This window comes from Balaenoptera physalus (genome assembly GCF_965194825.1).
Source record: "Balaenoptera physalus genome assembly, chromosome: 21".
In the NCBI taxonomy this organism is placed as follows: domain Eukaryota; kingdom Metazoa; phylum Chordata; class Mammalia; order Artiodactyla; family Balaenopteridae; genus Balaenoptera; species Balaenoptera physalus.
The window spans coordinates 15,213,882-15,231,701 of NC_138902.1; the positions used below are offsets into that span (position 1 = coordinate 15,213,882).

At 45.2% G+C, this 17,820-nt stretch overlaps 1 protein-coding gene across 2 annotated transcripts; it reads right to left on the reverse strand.

Moving 5' to 3' along the window:
- Positions 1-1,407: 1,407 nt before the first annotated feature.
- Positions 1,408-13,374, reverse strand: PLPBP (pyridoxal phosphate binding protein). Of its 2 annotated transcripts, XM_082444443.1 has the most exons (9): positions 13,178-13,374; positions 12,731-12,880; positions 11,138-11,245; positions 11,024-11,059; positions 10,370-10,445; positions 6,436-6,570; positions 4,633-4,775; positions 3,720-3,818; positions 1,408-2,856 (listed from the first exon to the last, which is right to left on the reverse strand). In XM_082444443.1, exons 1-9 carry the CDS (start codon positions 13,274-13,276, stop codon positions 2,722-2,724), a joined length of 981 nt encoding a protein of 326 aa, XP_082300569.1. In that variant the 5' UTR covers positions 13,277-13,374; the 3' UTR covers positions 1,408-2,721. The 2 variants fall into 2 exon arrangements, with proteins under 2 accessions (XP_082300569.1, XP_082300568.1); XM_082444442.1 differs by lacking the exon at positions 12,731-12,880 and having other exon boundaries at positions 13,178-13,352.
- Positions 13,375-17,820: the final 4,446 nt, after the last annotated feature.

Sequence of the window (17,820 nt, forward strand, 5' to 3'; positions counted from 1 at the left end):
GTGCCGCTTACTAACTATTAAAGCCTGAGACAACAGAAGAGACCAATGTGGTGTGGTGTGGTGACCAAGCTCTGGAACAGGAATCAAAGGTCTTGAGTTTATTTCTTGTCCTGCCACCAGCCCACTCTGACCTCAGGCAAGGAGCACACTGAACCTTCTCTGGGCCTCCGTGCCGTCTGCGAAGGGACGCCGCCCAACAGCCTAAATCACCCTACCAGCTGCCGTGAGGGCAAAACGAGCGGATGTAGGGGATGGTGCTTTATGTGCCATGAATGATTAAAAAAGGGGAGAGAGGAGTACAGTTTGACTACTGAGAGGTTGCTTTGTTAAGAGATGCAATGACCCTGTGCGGAACTTCCAGAGGACAGAGCCTCGATGGATTACTGGGAGCCTCTGAGCGTCTGGCACCCGGCAGAGCAGGGCCCAGGAGGTTGACAGTATTGTCACAGAGACAGGCTGCCTGGGTGGCTCCGACCCAGGACAGCGTGCTGCTGTCACTCAGGAAACCTGCTGTGGGTACTGTCACGGCTTTGATGCAAATCTGTGAGTACTCATGCCCGGCCCGTGGAACAAAAGACAAAGTCACAACTTTGCTCTGTTTTCTCTCCGCAAAAAGTCCCGGCCTGTGGTGGGCACACCGGACAGACATACTTTGGTTTCCTTTCCTGATCTGGGTTTGAGTCCGTCTCTCCGGGCTCCCCTCCTTCCTTGTTCTTGATTTCCAGGCACAAGCCAGAGGGCTCTCTTGCTCAGACCCGTTTCTCACCCAAAGGTTCCACAGTCACCCTCAGGACCCTCGGCCGAGTTCGAAAAGAAATGCGGTATCTGGAAGAACCTTGTGACTCTGCAAGAGTCGGCCATATCACTTGGGAGAATCCTGTCCTCCCTGCCTTCTGTTTCTGCCTTAAAAGAAGGGATGACGGGTGGCAGCGTCCGACTGGAGAACCGGGAGGGAAGCCTGGAGGAGGTGACGGATGCTGTGAGCAGTGGGCGGGGCGCACTCCTGGGCTCCGGGGCCCCCTACCCTGTACCCACTCCCAGGCAAATTTGAAAAAAAAAATAAGGGGTGAGACTTTGGGTGAGAGCCTCTTCCAGAGTAGTCTGGGGACAGTGGCACGCCAAAGCTTGCCCCTCAGGTTAGCCAATGTCGCCACCTAGAGGCAGTTTTAAGAGTTTCTTACAGCAAGAGGCAACCTCTTTATTCTTGCAGTTCCTGAAATGCCAACATTTCACTTTCTTGCTCTTAGAAGTTCAGAATCCCTCTTTCATCCGCAGTCTGGCTTTGGCTGTTATCTGTGACCCACGGGAAGCCCTTCTCCAAAGCTGTACGATGCCAGTGACGGGCACAGTGGCTTCCTATCGGGTCCAATGCCCCCCTCCTGTTATACTCACTCACTACACCAGATGTAGAAAATAAATCTTTTAATCGCTTTGTAATTGGCATAGATGGCATAATTCAAACTCACATTTTTATTTAATAGACTGAAATATCACACTATAGCTTTGATTGAAACAGTACAGGAATCGTAATGGTTTAAGTTTTACAAAATTTCATTTCGGCAGGAGCTTAATGGAAGTTGTTTCATAAAATTAAAGACTGGGGCTTGAAAAAAAAAAAAAATAAAGTTGGTTACCCAGAAAAAAAAAAAAAAAAAAAAAAGACTGGGGCTTGAATAAGTAAGAAAAACCCACCTAGAAAACAAACAACGACCCAGACTACAGTTGTCTGTTGTGACTATCCGAGAATTGTGCTTTCTGGGTTTTGAAGAGCTAGCTACTCTATTAACGTCAAGACTTGCAAAATTCTGCCTTATAAACATGGTTGGGAGGGGAGGCTATAAATATGCCTAAAAAGTGCTCCCAGGAACAGGAACCTCAAAGCCAGGCTTTGTTGAAACCGTGAGCCTGAACTGGCTTTGAGGGAATCTTTCATATCTGGGGAGCTATGAGATAAGAAATAATCATAACGGGGACTATGGTGGCGGCAAGATCGTATCATTTGATGGTCATCACCGTAGGGCCCAGGGCAAAAGCTCAAAGTCCTGTCTCTGGAGGAGGGTGTTAGACAGGGCCAGGGACCGCTTACGTTAGTTGCCCTGTAATTTTCAGGGTCAGCACCACACGGTGGCCGAGGACAAGCTCTCATTAGCCACAGTGTGGGTCTGGAGGACTAACTCAAGGCAGGTCCCGAAGTTACCTGTACTGCCATCGCAGAGTGGAGACCAGCGTTTACAGGGTGGGTGGAGACTGGGGGCAGAACCCACGCTGCTCCAGAGCAGCAGAGATGGCTAGTCAGTGGGGTTTGTATGAAGTTGGTAACAGGGAACTTTCTACTGAAGTGGATGACAAGTGGGAATCCCTGTGACTTTGGTGATTATAGGCATTAGTCACCAAGTTTTAACCTGGGAAAGGCATTCATGGGTTGGTTGGTGCTCCTGGGCAATGTTCAAGCCTGAACTCAACTCCCGGCTAGTGCCCAGGTACCTGTTCTGCAGAAAAGTCTGGATTCCTCAAATCCAATCCAAAGTCACTGCCTGAAGTGAGCTTCCTGTGTCAGACACTAAGTCAGATGGTTTCCATCGACGCACGTAATCGTCGGCGTGCTCTCTCCAGGTCCCGAGGAGGGTGTGGTCGTGCTGTGACGTGGGGCACGTGGAAGCGAAAGCCCAGAGTAGTGCATAGTTAGTCTTCCTGGACCCGGCCCTTGGGCTGGGCCGCTGCTCAATGTGCCCGGGCCACCTCCGCCGCCGGGGCCTTCAGCTCTGCTGCAGGCTTGTCCGGGGCAGCTTTCTTGGAGTAATCTCGCTCTCCAAAAATGGTGCTTCCTATTCGGACATTCGTAGATCCCACTTCAATCTGTGGGAAAGGAGTACCGAGGGCTGAGTTTAAAATAATGAAGCGCAGCAGACGCTGAAGCTGCGCCTCATTTGAGGGGCTTCTCGGAAGGACAACGATGAGGCACCTGCAGAGGACTGTGGGGCAGTGGTTCACCAGGAGCGGGTGTCTAAGAAATAAGTGAGGGGACTTCCCTGGTGGTGCAGCGGTTAGGACTCCGCACGTCCACTGCAGGGGGCGCGGGTTCGATCCCTGCTCAGGGGACTAAGATGTCGCAAGCTATGTGGCGCAGCTTAGATCCTCCTGAGCACAGGATCTAATTCCATTTTACTTATAAACACAAAGTAGTTTTGCATTGTTTTAGTATATTCTGTTTTCCACAAGAGCTACTACTGTATACCTGGAGGGAAGTTTATAGTGTGATTTCTGGAACACTTTATCAAGTTATTCACTGCCCCAGAAGATCACGTTTGTGAGCTGTTAATACAGGACACCTATCAGAACATACTTAGAGCTGCTGCCATCATGGTGACTCTACACGTACGATGAGGCATCAGACTACTTCGTCATGACTTACTGTCATGTAACCACGCCCAAGCATGAACACAGTGAAATGCCTTTTTAAGAAGTTGTAGTTTAATTTCTTCTTATTTTCCTTTAGATTCCACTTAGGGAATTAATTTAAAAAATTATGTGTGGGGCTATAATTTCTACACACTTCATTTCAAAAACGAAGGGGCTGGGGATGTTAGTGTAGATGAGAACCAGCACTCCTGGGCGCCCTAACGCTGCAATGAGGTATCTTCTGTAGCAAAAACACGTTCTTGCTGGGGCCCTTTGGACCCGAACTCGAGGCACCCGAGGGCGCCAGGGAGGACACTCACCGCGTGCTGGAAGTCCACGGACATGCCCATGCTCAGCTCCACCTGGTCGGCAGGAATGCTCAGCTTCCCGCACAGCTCCTCCCGGAGGGCCAGTAACACCTGACAGAGAGACGAGTGTGACATCCATTTATCGCTGCCTTCTCCGAGGATGCCCGAAAGCGGCTGAGTCTCAACATCTCTGACACAGATTCTTTATTCCTCATGGTTTCAAGGCCTGTTAAAATTGCCGGAAGTGGACTTCCCTGGTGGCGCAGTGGTTAAGAATCCGCCTGCCAATGCAGGGGACACGGGTTCGAGCCCTGGTCCGGGAGGATCCCACGTGCCGCAGAGCAACTAAGCCCGTGAGCCACAACTACTGAGCCTGCGCTCTAGAGCCCACGTGCCACAACTACTGAAGCCCGCGTGCCTAGAGCCCATGCTCCGCAATAAGAGAAGCCACCGCAATGAGAAGCCCGCGCACCGCAACGAGTAGTAGCCCTGGCTCGCCACAACTAGAGAAAGCCCAACGCAGCCAAAAATAAATAAATAAAATAAATAAATTTTTAAAAAAAGATAGAAAAAAAATGTTTAAAAAAAAATTGCCAGAAGTTACTGAAAGGGTTTTTTTTTTTTTTTCTTTAGCAAATTCTCCTCCTTTTCAAGAAAGCCGTCAGTCGTTGGGGAGGAAGTCAGAGCTCATTTTCTCTAAAGACTGTGTCAGGCAGGTTCAAACTGAGCCGAGAAGGGTCTGTGGAGGTTTGGGGACCTGTTCTGTGCCCCGTGTGAGGAGAGTTCCAGAAGAGAGTAATAATATAACACGACAGGCAACGTCCGGGATGTCTGTGGAGTTGACGGCCGCAGCCAGCCCTGCAACAGCACCTCACCGGATGCTTGCTCAGCACGTGAGCAGCGCCCCGTCCCGGGCCCCGAGTACCTGGAAGTCTGGGTTTGGTCCTTGACTAAGATCGTGCCCCAAGCTCCCGATGGTCATCAGCCCCACGAACTCCAGGCTGGGGCACTTGGCGTTTATGTGTTCCACCATGGCCACCATCTCTGCAGGCGGCAGGCCATGTTTGCCTTCACAAAAAGAAACAGAAGACACGTAGAACATACCAAGATGTTCCAAGAAGCCAGAGGAGAGCCCCCTTCTCATCCCTTCCTTATGACAGAGGAGGTGGCTCTCAGACAAGAGGACTTCTTGGAAGAACTTGTCCTCAAGACCAAAAGAGTGACTTTACATTGAGGTCTCCGTGTGTGTTACTCCCCTTCTGACCTGGCTCTGAGTTTCTCAAGGGAAGAGCTCTAAACTGGATTCTCTTTATTCTATCTCAGCATCTGAGAACAGCTAGAGTAGAAGGAGAAGAAAGAACACTGCTTTTCTTGAGACACCAAAAAGATTCACATCGCCAAAATGCCAGATTAACCTGAGAATTATTTTTCCAAATCTAGTATTTCTACCGTTTTATTAATTTATTAGTAGAATTGTAAAAAAAAAAAAATGAAGTATATATTACATAGTTTTGACTATAACTTGTAAAATTTAACTGAACTTGCTAATTAACAACCAGAGGAGGAATCTGCAGCAAATGATTATTTGTTATACAGTTATAAGGATGGATACTGTCCTTCTCTAATTTAACAAATGGAGATGCTAACACTCCACCAATCTTTAATTAGGGCAAATGATAGCCACTGATCGAGAAATGATGTAACACACTCGATCTGGAGTCAATTTCAGATTTACCTATATTGATAATGTAATGTAGAATCTAGGTGCATGTTCATATAACGATAATTGTTAAAATTTACTGAACACTTCTGTGCCAGGCACATGTGCCAAGTCCTTAGAGCTTTTCATTTAATGCAGTAACTGGATGAAGTAAGTACTCTTACTTTCTCCATTCTAAAGAGGAGGAGACTGAGGCACTGGGAGACCAAGTACCTTTCCCAAGGTCACACAACCAGGAAGTGTGGAACTGGGATGTGGCTCCAGGTAGCCTGACTCCAGGCCCCATGCTTGTTCCTTCAGCCTAAGCTTTGTAGGCAGATGACTGGTCTGTAAACACTTATTCTCAACAAACATCTAACAGGTAAGATGCTCAGGGCTCTATAGCAACAGCTTTACCTCCATTTCCACATTCAAGCCTCACAACACCCTTGGGAGTACTGCCCTGCTAGCACTGCCAGATAAGGCAGTGAAGTGCAGAGAGGTTAGGTATGTTACTCAAGGTTACAACGCTGCAAAGTGGTGGAGCTCAGACCCCAGGTCTGTCTGATTTCAGAGCCCAGGCTCTGTTTACTATTTTACATTGTTAACCCAAGCCCCATAAACATATTCACTGACTGGTACTCACAGTGATAGTTCTTCGATTTTCTCCTAATGTAACATTAAATAGTTTTGTTAGGTCCTGAGAAGTATTATACATGTAAAACTGCAATCTCTTTCAGGAGGGATGGTGACCTCTGAGAATTTTCAGGATCAAAGTCACAATGCCCTTCTCGATTCCCCTTGCCCACCTCCTCAAAAATTAAGAAATAACAAATCATGATGTATCAAAGAATTACACGTGGACGGGTTTGGATGTCACTGTGCCGAGACCCTACATACAACAGATTCCTTAAAGGCCTGTGATTTCTTTCTGTAACCTTATGTATCAGATGCTTAGGGCTGCCATTCTTCCTGAGCTCCAACCATCCTAAGGGGAGAAAAGTCTGCAGTCCAGGTCTGGTCACTTACTCTCCTCTCCGCTGGTGTTAATCTGGACCATAACCTTTAACCTTTCGGGAGAACCTTTTTTCTGCCACGCACTGTTCACTTTGTCTGCCAGCTTCACAGAATCCACTGTTTCCAGCATGAAGAGATTGGGGACAGCTGTAACGAGAAAGAGGCCAGGTCATTCTCACTCACCTGACCGCAGCGAGCAACACACCGCAGAGCTTTTCTTGGTACACCGGAAAATAATTTCCCAGGAAAAGAAAAGGACAGTTAAGTCTCAGTTCTGCTAAGACTTACGCGACAGTTTACTAGATATTAAGTTCGAATGTCAGCCCACTGCTGTCTAATCGGAAAAGACGAATAAGGAAAGGGAGGGGATGACGTGCTACGATCAGGCAGCACACGTATCCATCCATAAGCTTCAAGAAGCCAATAGTTTATAAATTAGGAGTGTGGGAGTAACATATACACACTACTATACATAAAACAGATAACCAACAAGGACCTACTGTATAGCACAGGGAACTATACTCAATATTTTGCAATAACCTATATGGGAAAAGAATCTGAAAAAGAATCTATCTATCTATCTATCTGAATCACTTTGCTTTACACCTGAAACTAACACAACATTGAAAATCAACTATACTTAGGGACTTCCCTCATGGTCCAGTGGTTAAGAATCCACCTTCCAATGCAGGGGACGCGAGTTCAATCCCTGGTTAGGGAACTAAGATACCACACGCCGTGGGGCAACTAAGCCCACACGCCACAACTACTGAGCCCGTGCGCCACAACTAGAGAGCCCACGTGCTGCAACTACAGAGCCCACGTGCCACAACTAGAGAGCCTGCATGCCACAACTAGAGAGAAGCCCACACACTGCAACTAAGACCTGACGCAGCCAAAAATAAATAAATACATATTTAAAAAAAAGAAAATCAACTATACTTCAATAAAAAAAATAAAAATTAAAAAAACAATAAACAGTGAAAAAAAAAAGAAGCTGATAATTGTAGAGATTCTGAATGGCAGGCTTGATTTGATTAAATCTCAGTTCAAACTGAAAGAAACAGGCCAAGGTGACAATAAGGAATGGTTAAACAGTGAAAGCTAAAGCGCTCCCAGGACCTGATATCTCCATGTCTTTAAATTTCCTGGGATGGGGATGCTCTTATTCAACAAGAACATCAGAATGACCACTGACAGCTAAGGGAGACGCTTAGCTGTCATCAAAACCAACTTCTTTCCCAAAGATGCATTTAGTCTTGCCTCAGATAAAAAACAAGACAGGGACTTCCCTGGTGGCGCAGTGGTTGAGAATCTGTCTGCCAATGCAGGGGACACGGGTTCGAGCCCTGGTCTGGGAGGATCCCACATGCCGTGGAGCAACTGGGCCCGTGAGCCACAATTACTGAGCCTGCGCGTCTGGAGCCTGTGCTCCGCAACAAGAGGGGCCGCGATGGTGAGAGGCCTGTGCACCGCGATGAAAAGAAGAGTGGCCCCCGCTTGCCGCAACTAGAGAAAGCCCTCGCACAGAAACTAAGACCCAACACAGCCAAAAATAAATAAATAAATAAATAAATAAATAAATAAATAAATATTTAAAAAGTGAAATTCTTAAAAAAAAAAAAAAAAAAACAAGACAGAAGCAACATCAGCAGCTTACTTTTATTAAACACTGAACTCCTCCAGGTAATATGCTAATCACTTTATTTGCATTCTTTTTTTTAAATTGAAGTATAGTTGATTTACAATATTGTGTTAGTTTCAGGTATAGAGCAAAGTGATTCAGTTATATATATTGATTCTTTTCCCATAAAAGTTATTACAAGATACTGAATATAGTTCCCTGTGCTATGCAGTAGGACCTTGTTGTTTATCTATTTTATACATAGTGGTGTGTATCTCTTAATCCCACACTCCTGATTTATCCCTCCCCCCACCCCTTTCCCCTTTGGTAACCATAAGTTTGTTTCCTGTCTGTGAGTCTGATGCTGTTTTGTAAATAAGTTCATTTTGTACCTTTTTTTTTTAGATTCCACATATAAGTGATAGCATATATTTGTCTTTCTCAGCCTTACTTCACTTAGTATGATAATCTCTAGGTCCATCTATGTTGCTGCAAATGGCAGAATTTCATTCATTTTTATGGCTGAGGAATATTCCATTGTATATAGGTACCACATCTTCTTTATCCATTCATCTGCTGATGGACACTCAGGCTGCTTCCATGTTTTGGCTATTGTAAATAGTGCTGCTATGAATACTGGGGTGCTTGTATCTTTTCGAATTAGAGTTTTCGTCTTTTCTGGATATATGCGCAGGAGTGGGACTGCTAGATCATATGTCAGTTCTATTTTTAGTTTAAGGAACCTCCATCCTGTTCTCCATAGTGGCTGTATCAATTTACATTCCCATCAACAGTGTAGGAGGGTTCCCTTTTCTCCACACCCTCTTCAGTATTTATTATTTGTATACTTTTTGATGATGGCCATTCTGAATATGTTTAAGACCATGATTGTTGTGATGGTTTCATAAGTGCAAACATATGTCAAAACTTATCAAATTAAATATGTGCAATTTATTGTATGTCAATTATACTTCAATAAGGCTGTTTTAAAAAATAAATACAGGTTACTTTAATTTTGACACCTTGAGAGAAGTAAGTATTCAGTTACCCAGGAAGATCTCCACCTGTCATTTTCACGCAGTTAAGTCTTTCTATAGTTAATTCTTAATTTTACTTTATTTACTGTATGTTACTGTATATTGTATTTTATTATTATATACTTTACTTATAGTATGTTGTACTTGTATTATTGTATATTATTGCATTTTATTTACTGTAGCCTTTTATTTAAAGGGAAAAGGACAAAAGTGTCTCCTTTGCCAGCTGAAAAATTTTATGGGCTTCAATTCCTTATAATTTATTTCAAAGATCACCAAAAAATACCTAATGTGAGGTAGGGTAGGTTTCCAAGTATATATTATCCAGTCAATTGTGAGTTCATTCTTTTCTTACGTGATGTTTTCCCTTATATCAAGAACTAAGGGGCTTCCCTGGTGGCGCAGTGGTTGAGAATCTGCCTGCCAATGCAGGGGACACGGGTTCGAGCCCTGGTCTGGGAAGATCCCACATGCCGCGGAGCAACTGGGCCCATGAACCACAATTACTGAGCCTGCGCGTCTGGAGCCTGTGCTCCGCAGGAAGAGAGGCCGTGATAGTGAGAGGCCCGCGCACCGCGATGAAGAGTGGCCCCCGCTTGCCACAACTGGAGAAAGCCCTCGCACAGAAACGAAGACCCAACACAGCCATAAATAAATAAAAATTAAAAAACAAAAAACAAAAAACTAAGATTTCCTAATGCCATTTGTGGCAACATGGATGCAACTAGAGATGATCATACTAAGTGGAGTAAGTCAGAAAGAGAAAGACAAATACCATATGATATCACTTATATGTGGAATCTAAAATATGGCACAAATGAACCTATCTACAAAACAGAAACAGACTCACAGACATAGAGAACAGACTTGTGGTTGCCAAGGGGGAGAGGGGGAGGGAAAGGGACGGACTGGGAGTCTGGGGTTAGTAGATGCGAACTATTACGTGTAGAATGGATAAACAACAAGGTCCTACTGTACAGCACAGGGAACTATATTCAATATCCTGTAATAAACCATAATGGAAAAGAATATAAAAAGAGAATGCATATATGTGTATAACTGAGTCACTTTGTTGTACAGCAGAGATGGGCACAACATTGTAAATCAACTATACTTCAATTAAAAAAAAAATTGAAAAAAGAACTAAGATTTCTTTCCCAAAAGAAACTCCAAAGCACAAATGGTGAATCAGAAATACTCTAAAATCTTCTCTCTTCCACAGAAGGTACTGTAAGTGATACAATGATGAAAAAATTGTGTCTTCATATTTAGAGTTTTATCTTACCCATCAATTTGTTGACATTTTGTTTCTGTAGATGGCCAATGAAGTGCCATTTGATCTCAGGACACGAAGACAGAATCTGAAGAGAAAGAGGTGACCATGTTTGACTTAGACTGTGTGGAGGCCTTGCCCGCTCACGTACCTTGCACGCTGCCTTCTGACCTTTCCCGTCTATGCAATAAACCACTACTGTCATCTTTGGTCAGGCTCCTAAGGATACTTAAGAGAAAAACTGAAGGCTTCTGTTCCGTTTCTCTTCCTTGTTCCTATCAACTCTCTCCTTCTTTCAGATATTGCCCATTAAGAATGAACTGATTAAAGCTTTCAAATCTCAAAAGGATCCAAGATCACAGCAAGCTCCTAAAAATCACCATTTTCAAAAAGCCGCAAAGGAGAAAACTATGTAGAGAAAGCCCTCGTGCAGAAACGAAGACCCAACACTGCGATAAATAAATAAATAAATTAAAAAAGGAGAAAACTACGGTCTTAAGAAAGAAAGAAAATCTAGATGAGAAATGTTTCGGGCTCAGGGTGAACACAGACATTTCTACCGCCAGCCTGACCTCCTGCTCTAAAACTCAACCACCGAAGTGGGTCTAATTTTCAACTGAGCAGCCAAGATTGAGATACAAACTAAAGAATTCAGATTCCACTTACTTTAGGATTTGATGCTTTTTCAAGCAGTTCCTGAACCTAGAGGGTAAAAACAGAACAAGTCAGAAGCCTGGCATACGTGACTCTTCCGAGGGCAGTGTGGAAAAGGGCTCTTACATAGTTCTCCCCAAAAGTGCGCTGCCCGTGACTGTAGGCCTCGATCACCATGTCTGCAGGTTTGGTTTTGCTGACCGCTACTAGCCGGGGCTGGATGGCTGGGAGTTCCTGCCAAGAGGAAAAGACCCAGATGAATCAATGGTTGGGAATATTATCCCAATAAGCCCTGTAGGACACCCTGTAGAAGAGACTGGCAGAGATCTTGTAAATTGGCATTCTGTAAGATCCATTATTCCAATACTGCAGGGAGATCAGTATCAAATGATGCTGATCAAATGTCTTTTGTACGCGTGGCGTCTGACTCTGATACGCTAGCTACCTTAACACCTAGCAGGAGACCTTTCTCTCTCAGGAGAGCTGGGCAGGTAAGAAAGAGCAGGATTTCCGTAAAGCCTGGTCTTGGACCGAAAGCATCAGCATCACCTGGGTCCTGCTCCAGACCCACTGGATCTGAATCTCAGTCTGGAGTCTGAGAATCTCCTTTAAATCAAGCTCTCTGGATGAGCCTCTTGCATGCCAAGGTTGGAGGTTTAAGAATCACTTTGTCAAGAGAAGGCATTGCTCTCTGACTAGAAGGGAGGCCACTTGTGGCTTCTGAAACCCCGAGGTCAACAGTTTTGGAAACTCATCTGGGTCCTGGTGTAATTATCCATATTGCCCACAGGCACTCTCAAAAGCTGCCTGCTTAGGGCAACTCTGTAACTTACTGTACAATCTAATCAAGAACCGGCCGCAGAACTGAGGCAAGGGCACAGAAGGCTCTGGACTCAGGATTAGACCTATCTGCTGCAACCAAATCCACACAGGGAAGAGATTCACCTATCCCCATATGGCTCAGTTTTCATGTACCCCATCACCCTCTGGAATTTTTACAGAATCACAGAGTTCTCAAAGGGCCTAAAAAGTTACACTGATTAGCAAAGAGTTTCCCCTTCCTTCTGGGGGCTGCACTGCCAGCCTTTTATGAGACCATGTCATAACTGCTAGGATTATGTTGATGAATTGACAGTTTCTAGAGAAAAAAGTGGAATAGGCAGCCCATCTGCCTGAGAGTTATGCTGGGGGCACCCCCTAGTGTGATTATCTCTTAGGGGAATCTCTAGCTTTTTCTTGGAGAATCACAAAAAATTAATGCTGGAAGGGCGCTTAGAGCTTTCCATTGCCTGTACATATGAGGAAACTGACAGCCCGAGTAGTTAGTTAAGTGACTTGTTCAAGGTAACGTCTAAGTAACAGCCAAGTAAAGGCTACACTAACACAGGTCTTCTGTCTCCAGGCCACCATTCTGAGCTCTAACACCATAAATGCTTGATCAGAGCATTGATCTGACCTCTCTATTCAAGCCTGTCTCACTCCACACCATTCAGCTTAAACTTGCACTAAGGGGGAAGATATTGACCTTTGGTTTAGTGAACTTCCAACAAGAGAGGAAATATAGATAACGAAAAAAAAAAAAAATCTCCCCGTAAACTGCTTGGGATTGGAGGTCAGTTCCCTCCTGCCCTAAACGCGCAAGTGCAGCTCTGGTGCCTCCCTCCCAAGTCGCGCCAATCCACCCTGCCCTGCGCCAGCGAGGGGGGTGGGGGGACTGACATTTACTGAGCATCTACTAGCTGAGACGCTGCCACACACGTGACCTCCGGCAGACCTGGCCCCCTTTGGCTGCTCTGGTCGTGGACGTCTTCTCCTGCAGCCTGTGGGCTCAGGCCTGGCCCCTCTCCCATCCGCCAAGGCTGCTGACCCCTAACACGAAGCGGGATGGACAACGATCGCGCTGCCTGGAGACTGGTCATTTTCCCGGGATACCGACCCCTTCTGCTCCGACCAAGCCAACCTCCAGAAAACCTGACGGAAGCTGAGGAACCCCTTCGCTAGCCTTCTGGGGGCTCTGCAACCCGCGCCCATGCCAAGGCGGCGGGCAGGTCCCGCCCCTCCGGGAGACCCCTCTGCGTCACTGTGACGACCCATTCACACGCAGGTGTTCCCCCACCCCCGCCTCAAAGCGGCCGCCCACTGTCACCACGCGGTCCCCTTCCTCACCCGCGGCCGCCGCGTCACCGCCTGCTGCACGCGCTCGTTCACCGCCCTCAGGGCGAAGCCGACCCCCATCTCCGCCGACATGCTGACGGCTCTCCACATCCCCCAGGGACTAACGTCGAGCCCGGACCCCCCAGCTCCCCCGGCTGAGACCCCTTCCGGTCCCGCCCAGCTCACGTCTCCGTGTGCCCAATCACCGCTCACCACCGAGTCGTCTCAGCCAATCGTCAGCACGGGGCGGGACGGGGACGGTGCGGCCGGCGGCCCCGGCCCCGACCCCTCAGCGGCGCCATCTTGAGGAGGTCGCCGCGGAAGCCCGGCGGGGCTCCTGGGTGTGGAGGCGCTGCTGGCGTCGTTCCCGGGCCGCGGGGCGGGCCTTCCGCGTCCGCCGTCTCTGCCGCCCCCGTGGAACCGAAGGGACGCAGAAAAGGTGGCCTGTTCCCGAGGTCCTCTTCCCGGGGTCCTTTGCTCGCGGATCAGCAGGAGAAGCTGCTGGGGCTGGAGACATGTCTTTTATCTCAGATGATTCTCGGGAGGAACCGTTAAGAGATATAAAAGAAAACTGCAAAGAACGTGGCAGGATTCAAATGTACGGTTATTTTCCTCTGGTCATCCTTTAGACCAGTACTGCCCAGTGTACGACACATATGTAATTTAAAGTTTTCTAATAGGCACATTAAAAAAAATACATTTTATATAGCCCAATATATCCAGAGGAAGGTTTCAATATGTAACCAATAGAAAAACTTAATGAGATCTTTGAATTCTTATTGTATTGATACTTAATTTACAAAACCTGGTGTGTAGTTTGGACGACAAGCCTCAACTCGGACTGTCCACACCGCAGTCCCCCCGGTGGCCGCCTTCTGGGAGGAGAGCACAGGCAGCTTTAGACAGTCCAGCCTGGGCTCCGCACAGCCCAGTTCTTTTTTTTTTTTCTTAATTAATTAATTAATTTATTTATTTATTTAATTTTTTTGGCTGTGTTGGGTCTTCGTTTCTTTGCGATGGCTTTCTCTAGTTGCGGCAAGCGGGGGCCACTCTTCATCGCGCTGCGCGGGCCTCTCACTATCGCGGCCTCTCTTGTTGCGGAGCACAGGCTCCAGACGCGCAGGCTCAGTAGTTGTGGCGCACGGGCCTAGTTGCTCCGCGGCATGTGGGAATCTTCCCAGACCAGGGCTTGAACCCGTGTCCCCTGCATTGGCAGGCAGATTCTCAACCACTGCGCCACCAGGGAAGCCCCAGCCCAGTTCTTGAGTCTCCTACGTGTGCAGCTCTGGGCCATGTGAAGATCGCAAACAGGATGAGGAGCCAAACGATAGAAAGATTAGCGCAGTAAAATACTAAGTTTAATAGTCGGATGGTGAAATGGTAGGTGCTGAGGCAAGTAGCGATGGATTTTGTTGCGGAAAACATTCTTGGCTGTACTGCTGTACTGTTAAAAGACTCTCAAGCATTAATTCAGCTTCATGAATGAGATGCTATTACGCTGGAGAAAGGGCTAAAGTTTGCTCTCCATGTTGTCTTGAGGTGACTGGGCTTACTTCGAGCCTTCTGGAGAGAAAGGGCAACGTTCGTACTTTCTTCTCTCACCGTCTTCCCAGACCCTGGGAACTGAGATAGAATATCACATGTCTGCTCTGGGAAAATCACTTTGAGCAGAACCTAGGGTCTTTGTCATCAAGCACTTCTTTTGGGGAAGTTTCCATCTACCAGAAACACAAAACTGGGTTATCTGTAAACTAGGGTTGCAGTAATTGTGTTCAAGTAAAATGTCTCTGGACTTGATAATTTCTACTCCTGCCAAAGTGATAAAGATTAAAAAATGACTTAGACTAGCCCTTCATGGTGTGAATATACTAATAGATGCTTGTGGTAGAGGTGCAAGGTTGGGAGGCGCCAGCCAGCAGTCAGTGGTGGAAGGAACAAAGGGATTACAGTGATGGGGGTCATGGTGAAGGGCTGTATAGCGGAGGGATTAGGTGAGCATGACATACTTAAACGGATATGCTATTTAGAAAATATTTTAAAAACCATAAATACTTAACTAAGGGATGTATAATCCAGGTGATAGCTATGACAATAAGTAGAAGTACCTTCATTTAATAGGTCAGGTCATTTCTTTGAATTACAAGGTCAACCTCCCCACCCCAATGGTGTATGTGAGAGTGGCTCCCCAAAAAGTATCAGAAGAGTGATTTAAGCTTTCGGGTTAATAAGGATAGTGGTGGCAAGATTGGGTGGTGGTGGGCATAGGGCTGACACAAGTTGAATCTTGGTTTCATCACTAAACTGTGATCTTGGACAAGTAACTGAACTTCGCAGTTTTTCATTTATAAAATGGAGTCAGTCAATATCTCCTTCAGACTTGCAGTAAGGATCAATCAAGGTAACATGTGACACACACTTAGCAGAATGCTCCCCAAAGCAAGTGTTCAATGAACACTAGTCCCTCCATTAGTCAACATTTATTGAGATGTTTTCTCTGTAAAGGAACCAGGGGAGACCAAGATGAGTAGGACAGGATTTATTGTGGATTCACTTCTAAGATACTATTCATCTCTAACATTCTATGACCTTATAAAAATGGAAATAAAGGCAAAAAGATCATGGGGACCCCAGTCTCATTATCATTTCCCATTTTCCAATTTTTTCTTTTAACGTCTTAGCTGTGCTTTTGAATGAATTTTATTCCACTTTTTCCTCCTTATTTTCTTTTTTAGTTTCTTCCTCTTCCTGGGACATCAACCATCTAATTTAACCTTTCTTCCTTCCATACTACTTAATCCTTGAAAAATGCAAGTCTGAAATCACCTCATCACTAGTAATTGTCTTTAAATTGCTCCAACAGTTTGCAAGGACAAAGAAGAAAAGAGATTAGAAAGCCAAATACCCAGAGGAACCGGTTTCATAAACAATTTTATAAAAATCTAGTATACTTACTCACCATAAATGCCATCAAACTTTTAAAATATTCACCTCTGTAGTCTAAGGCCCTGAATTATGAGAAAAACATTTATGGGTTTTAAAATTATTTCCTTTAGGGAATCCCCTGGCGGTCCAGTGGTTAGGACTCTGCACTTTCACTGCCGAGGGCCTGGGTTTCATCCCTGTCAGGGAATTAAGATCCCACAAGCTGCGCGGTGTGGCCAAAAAAACAAAACAAAACAAAAGTTTCCTTTTGAGTTTACAGTGATTCTTTCGGGGGGATTAAGAAAAAAAAGATAAATAAAAAATTACTGTTGCCTGGTTACTTGGCTCCGAAGAGAAATGGAAAAATAATGCCCATGTTCCAGTTTAAATGAATTCAGGTAGAGAAGTCATGACAGCAATCCCTCAGCAAACATGCTGTCACATTTGGCTTTTGAAATGTCAATATAGATTCTAGAACCCTAGACCTGGGGAGGACCTTTAGAGATCATTTGATCCTTCATATAGAGAGGATGACATTTAAACCATCCCAAACAGCACAGAATCTCCCCAAGACCATCAGAGAAGAAAATGTTATCTGTGATAATCCCTGGATTTATTTTCTATTTGCAGATAACCACTTTTCCCTATTTCAAATTTTAGCCAGTCTTAAAGTAAAATCTTTCAAAATGCTCTATTCTGCGAGCCCATTTCCTCTTCTTTGGTCTCTGAGGAGCTAGAATATCTAGCTGACCATGATGCAACTTCTTTTTTTTTTTTGGCTGCACCGTGAGGCGGGCGGGATCTTAGTTCCCTGACCAGGGATCGAACCCGTGCCCCCTGCAGTGGAAGTGTGGAGTCTTAACCACTGGACTACCAGGGAAATCCTGCAACTTTTTAAAAAAAATTGCAGTATAGTTGATGGACAATATTATACGTTACAGGTGCACAATATAGTGATTCACAGTTTTTAAAGGTTATGCTCCATTTATGGCTATTTTAAAATATTGGCTATATTCCCTGTGTTGTACAATGATGCAAGTGTTATAAATGTGAAGTTGCTAAACTCCCCTTCTGCCTTTTCTGGGGTCAACCCATGAGATTTAGTTTTTAACTACTTTTTTTCTTTTGGTTTTAACATTTTGTTTTCTTTCTAGCCTCTACAAGTCTTTTTTTTTTTTTTTTTTTTAAATTGGAGCCCAGAACTGGGCAATTATTTCAACAGGGCCAAACTGGCTAATTTTCTACCTATCTACTGCATTGCTGGAAGTACGAATTCTCAATACTGCGTTTGCTGAATTGCAGTGTTGTTCCCTTCTTCCTCTATGTGCTATCCTACCTGTAATCTTATTCCATGTTATCACATCTGTTTGATTTCCCAGTTACCTGTGTGTTTTCTAGCCTGTTTTTCCAGATGACTGAAAATAAGTTATTTTTGAACACTTATGCACTGTGCTAACCCCTTCACATGCGTTTTCATTTCATCCACTCAACCCATTTTATAGATGAAGAAACTGAGGCTCAGACAGGTTAAAGAATTTATTCAAGACCATAGATCTAAGAAGTGGTAGAGAAGGGATTTGAATCTTGGCAGTTTAACTCTAGAAACTACATTCTTAATTTACCTATTCAATTGTAAATTCATAGTATTTGTGTTGGGCTCTCTAACCAACAGAGAAAGTTTGGGAGCACCATTGAAAAACCTGAGAAAGCATGGGCTAGGGTTGCCAGATTTA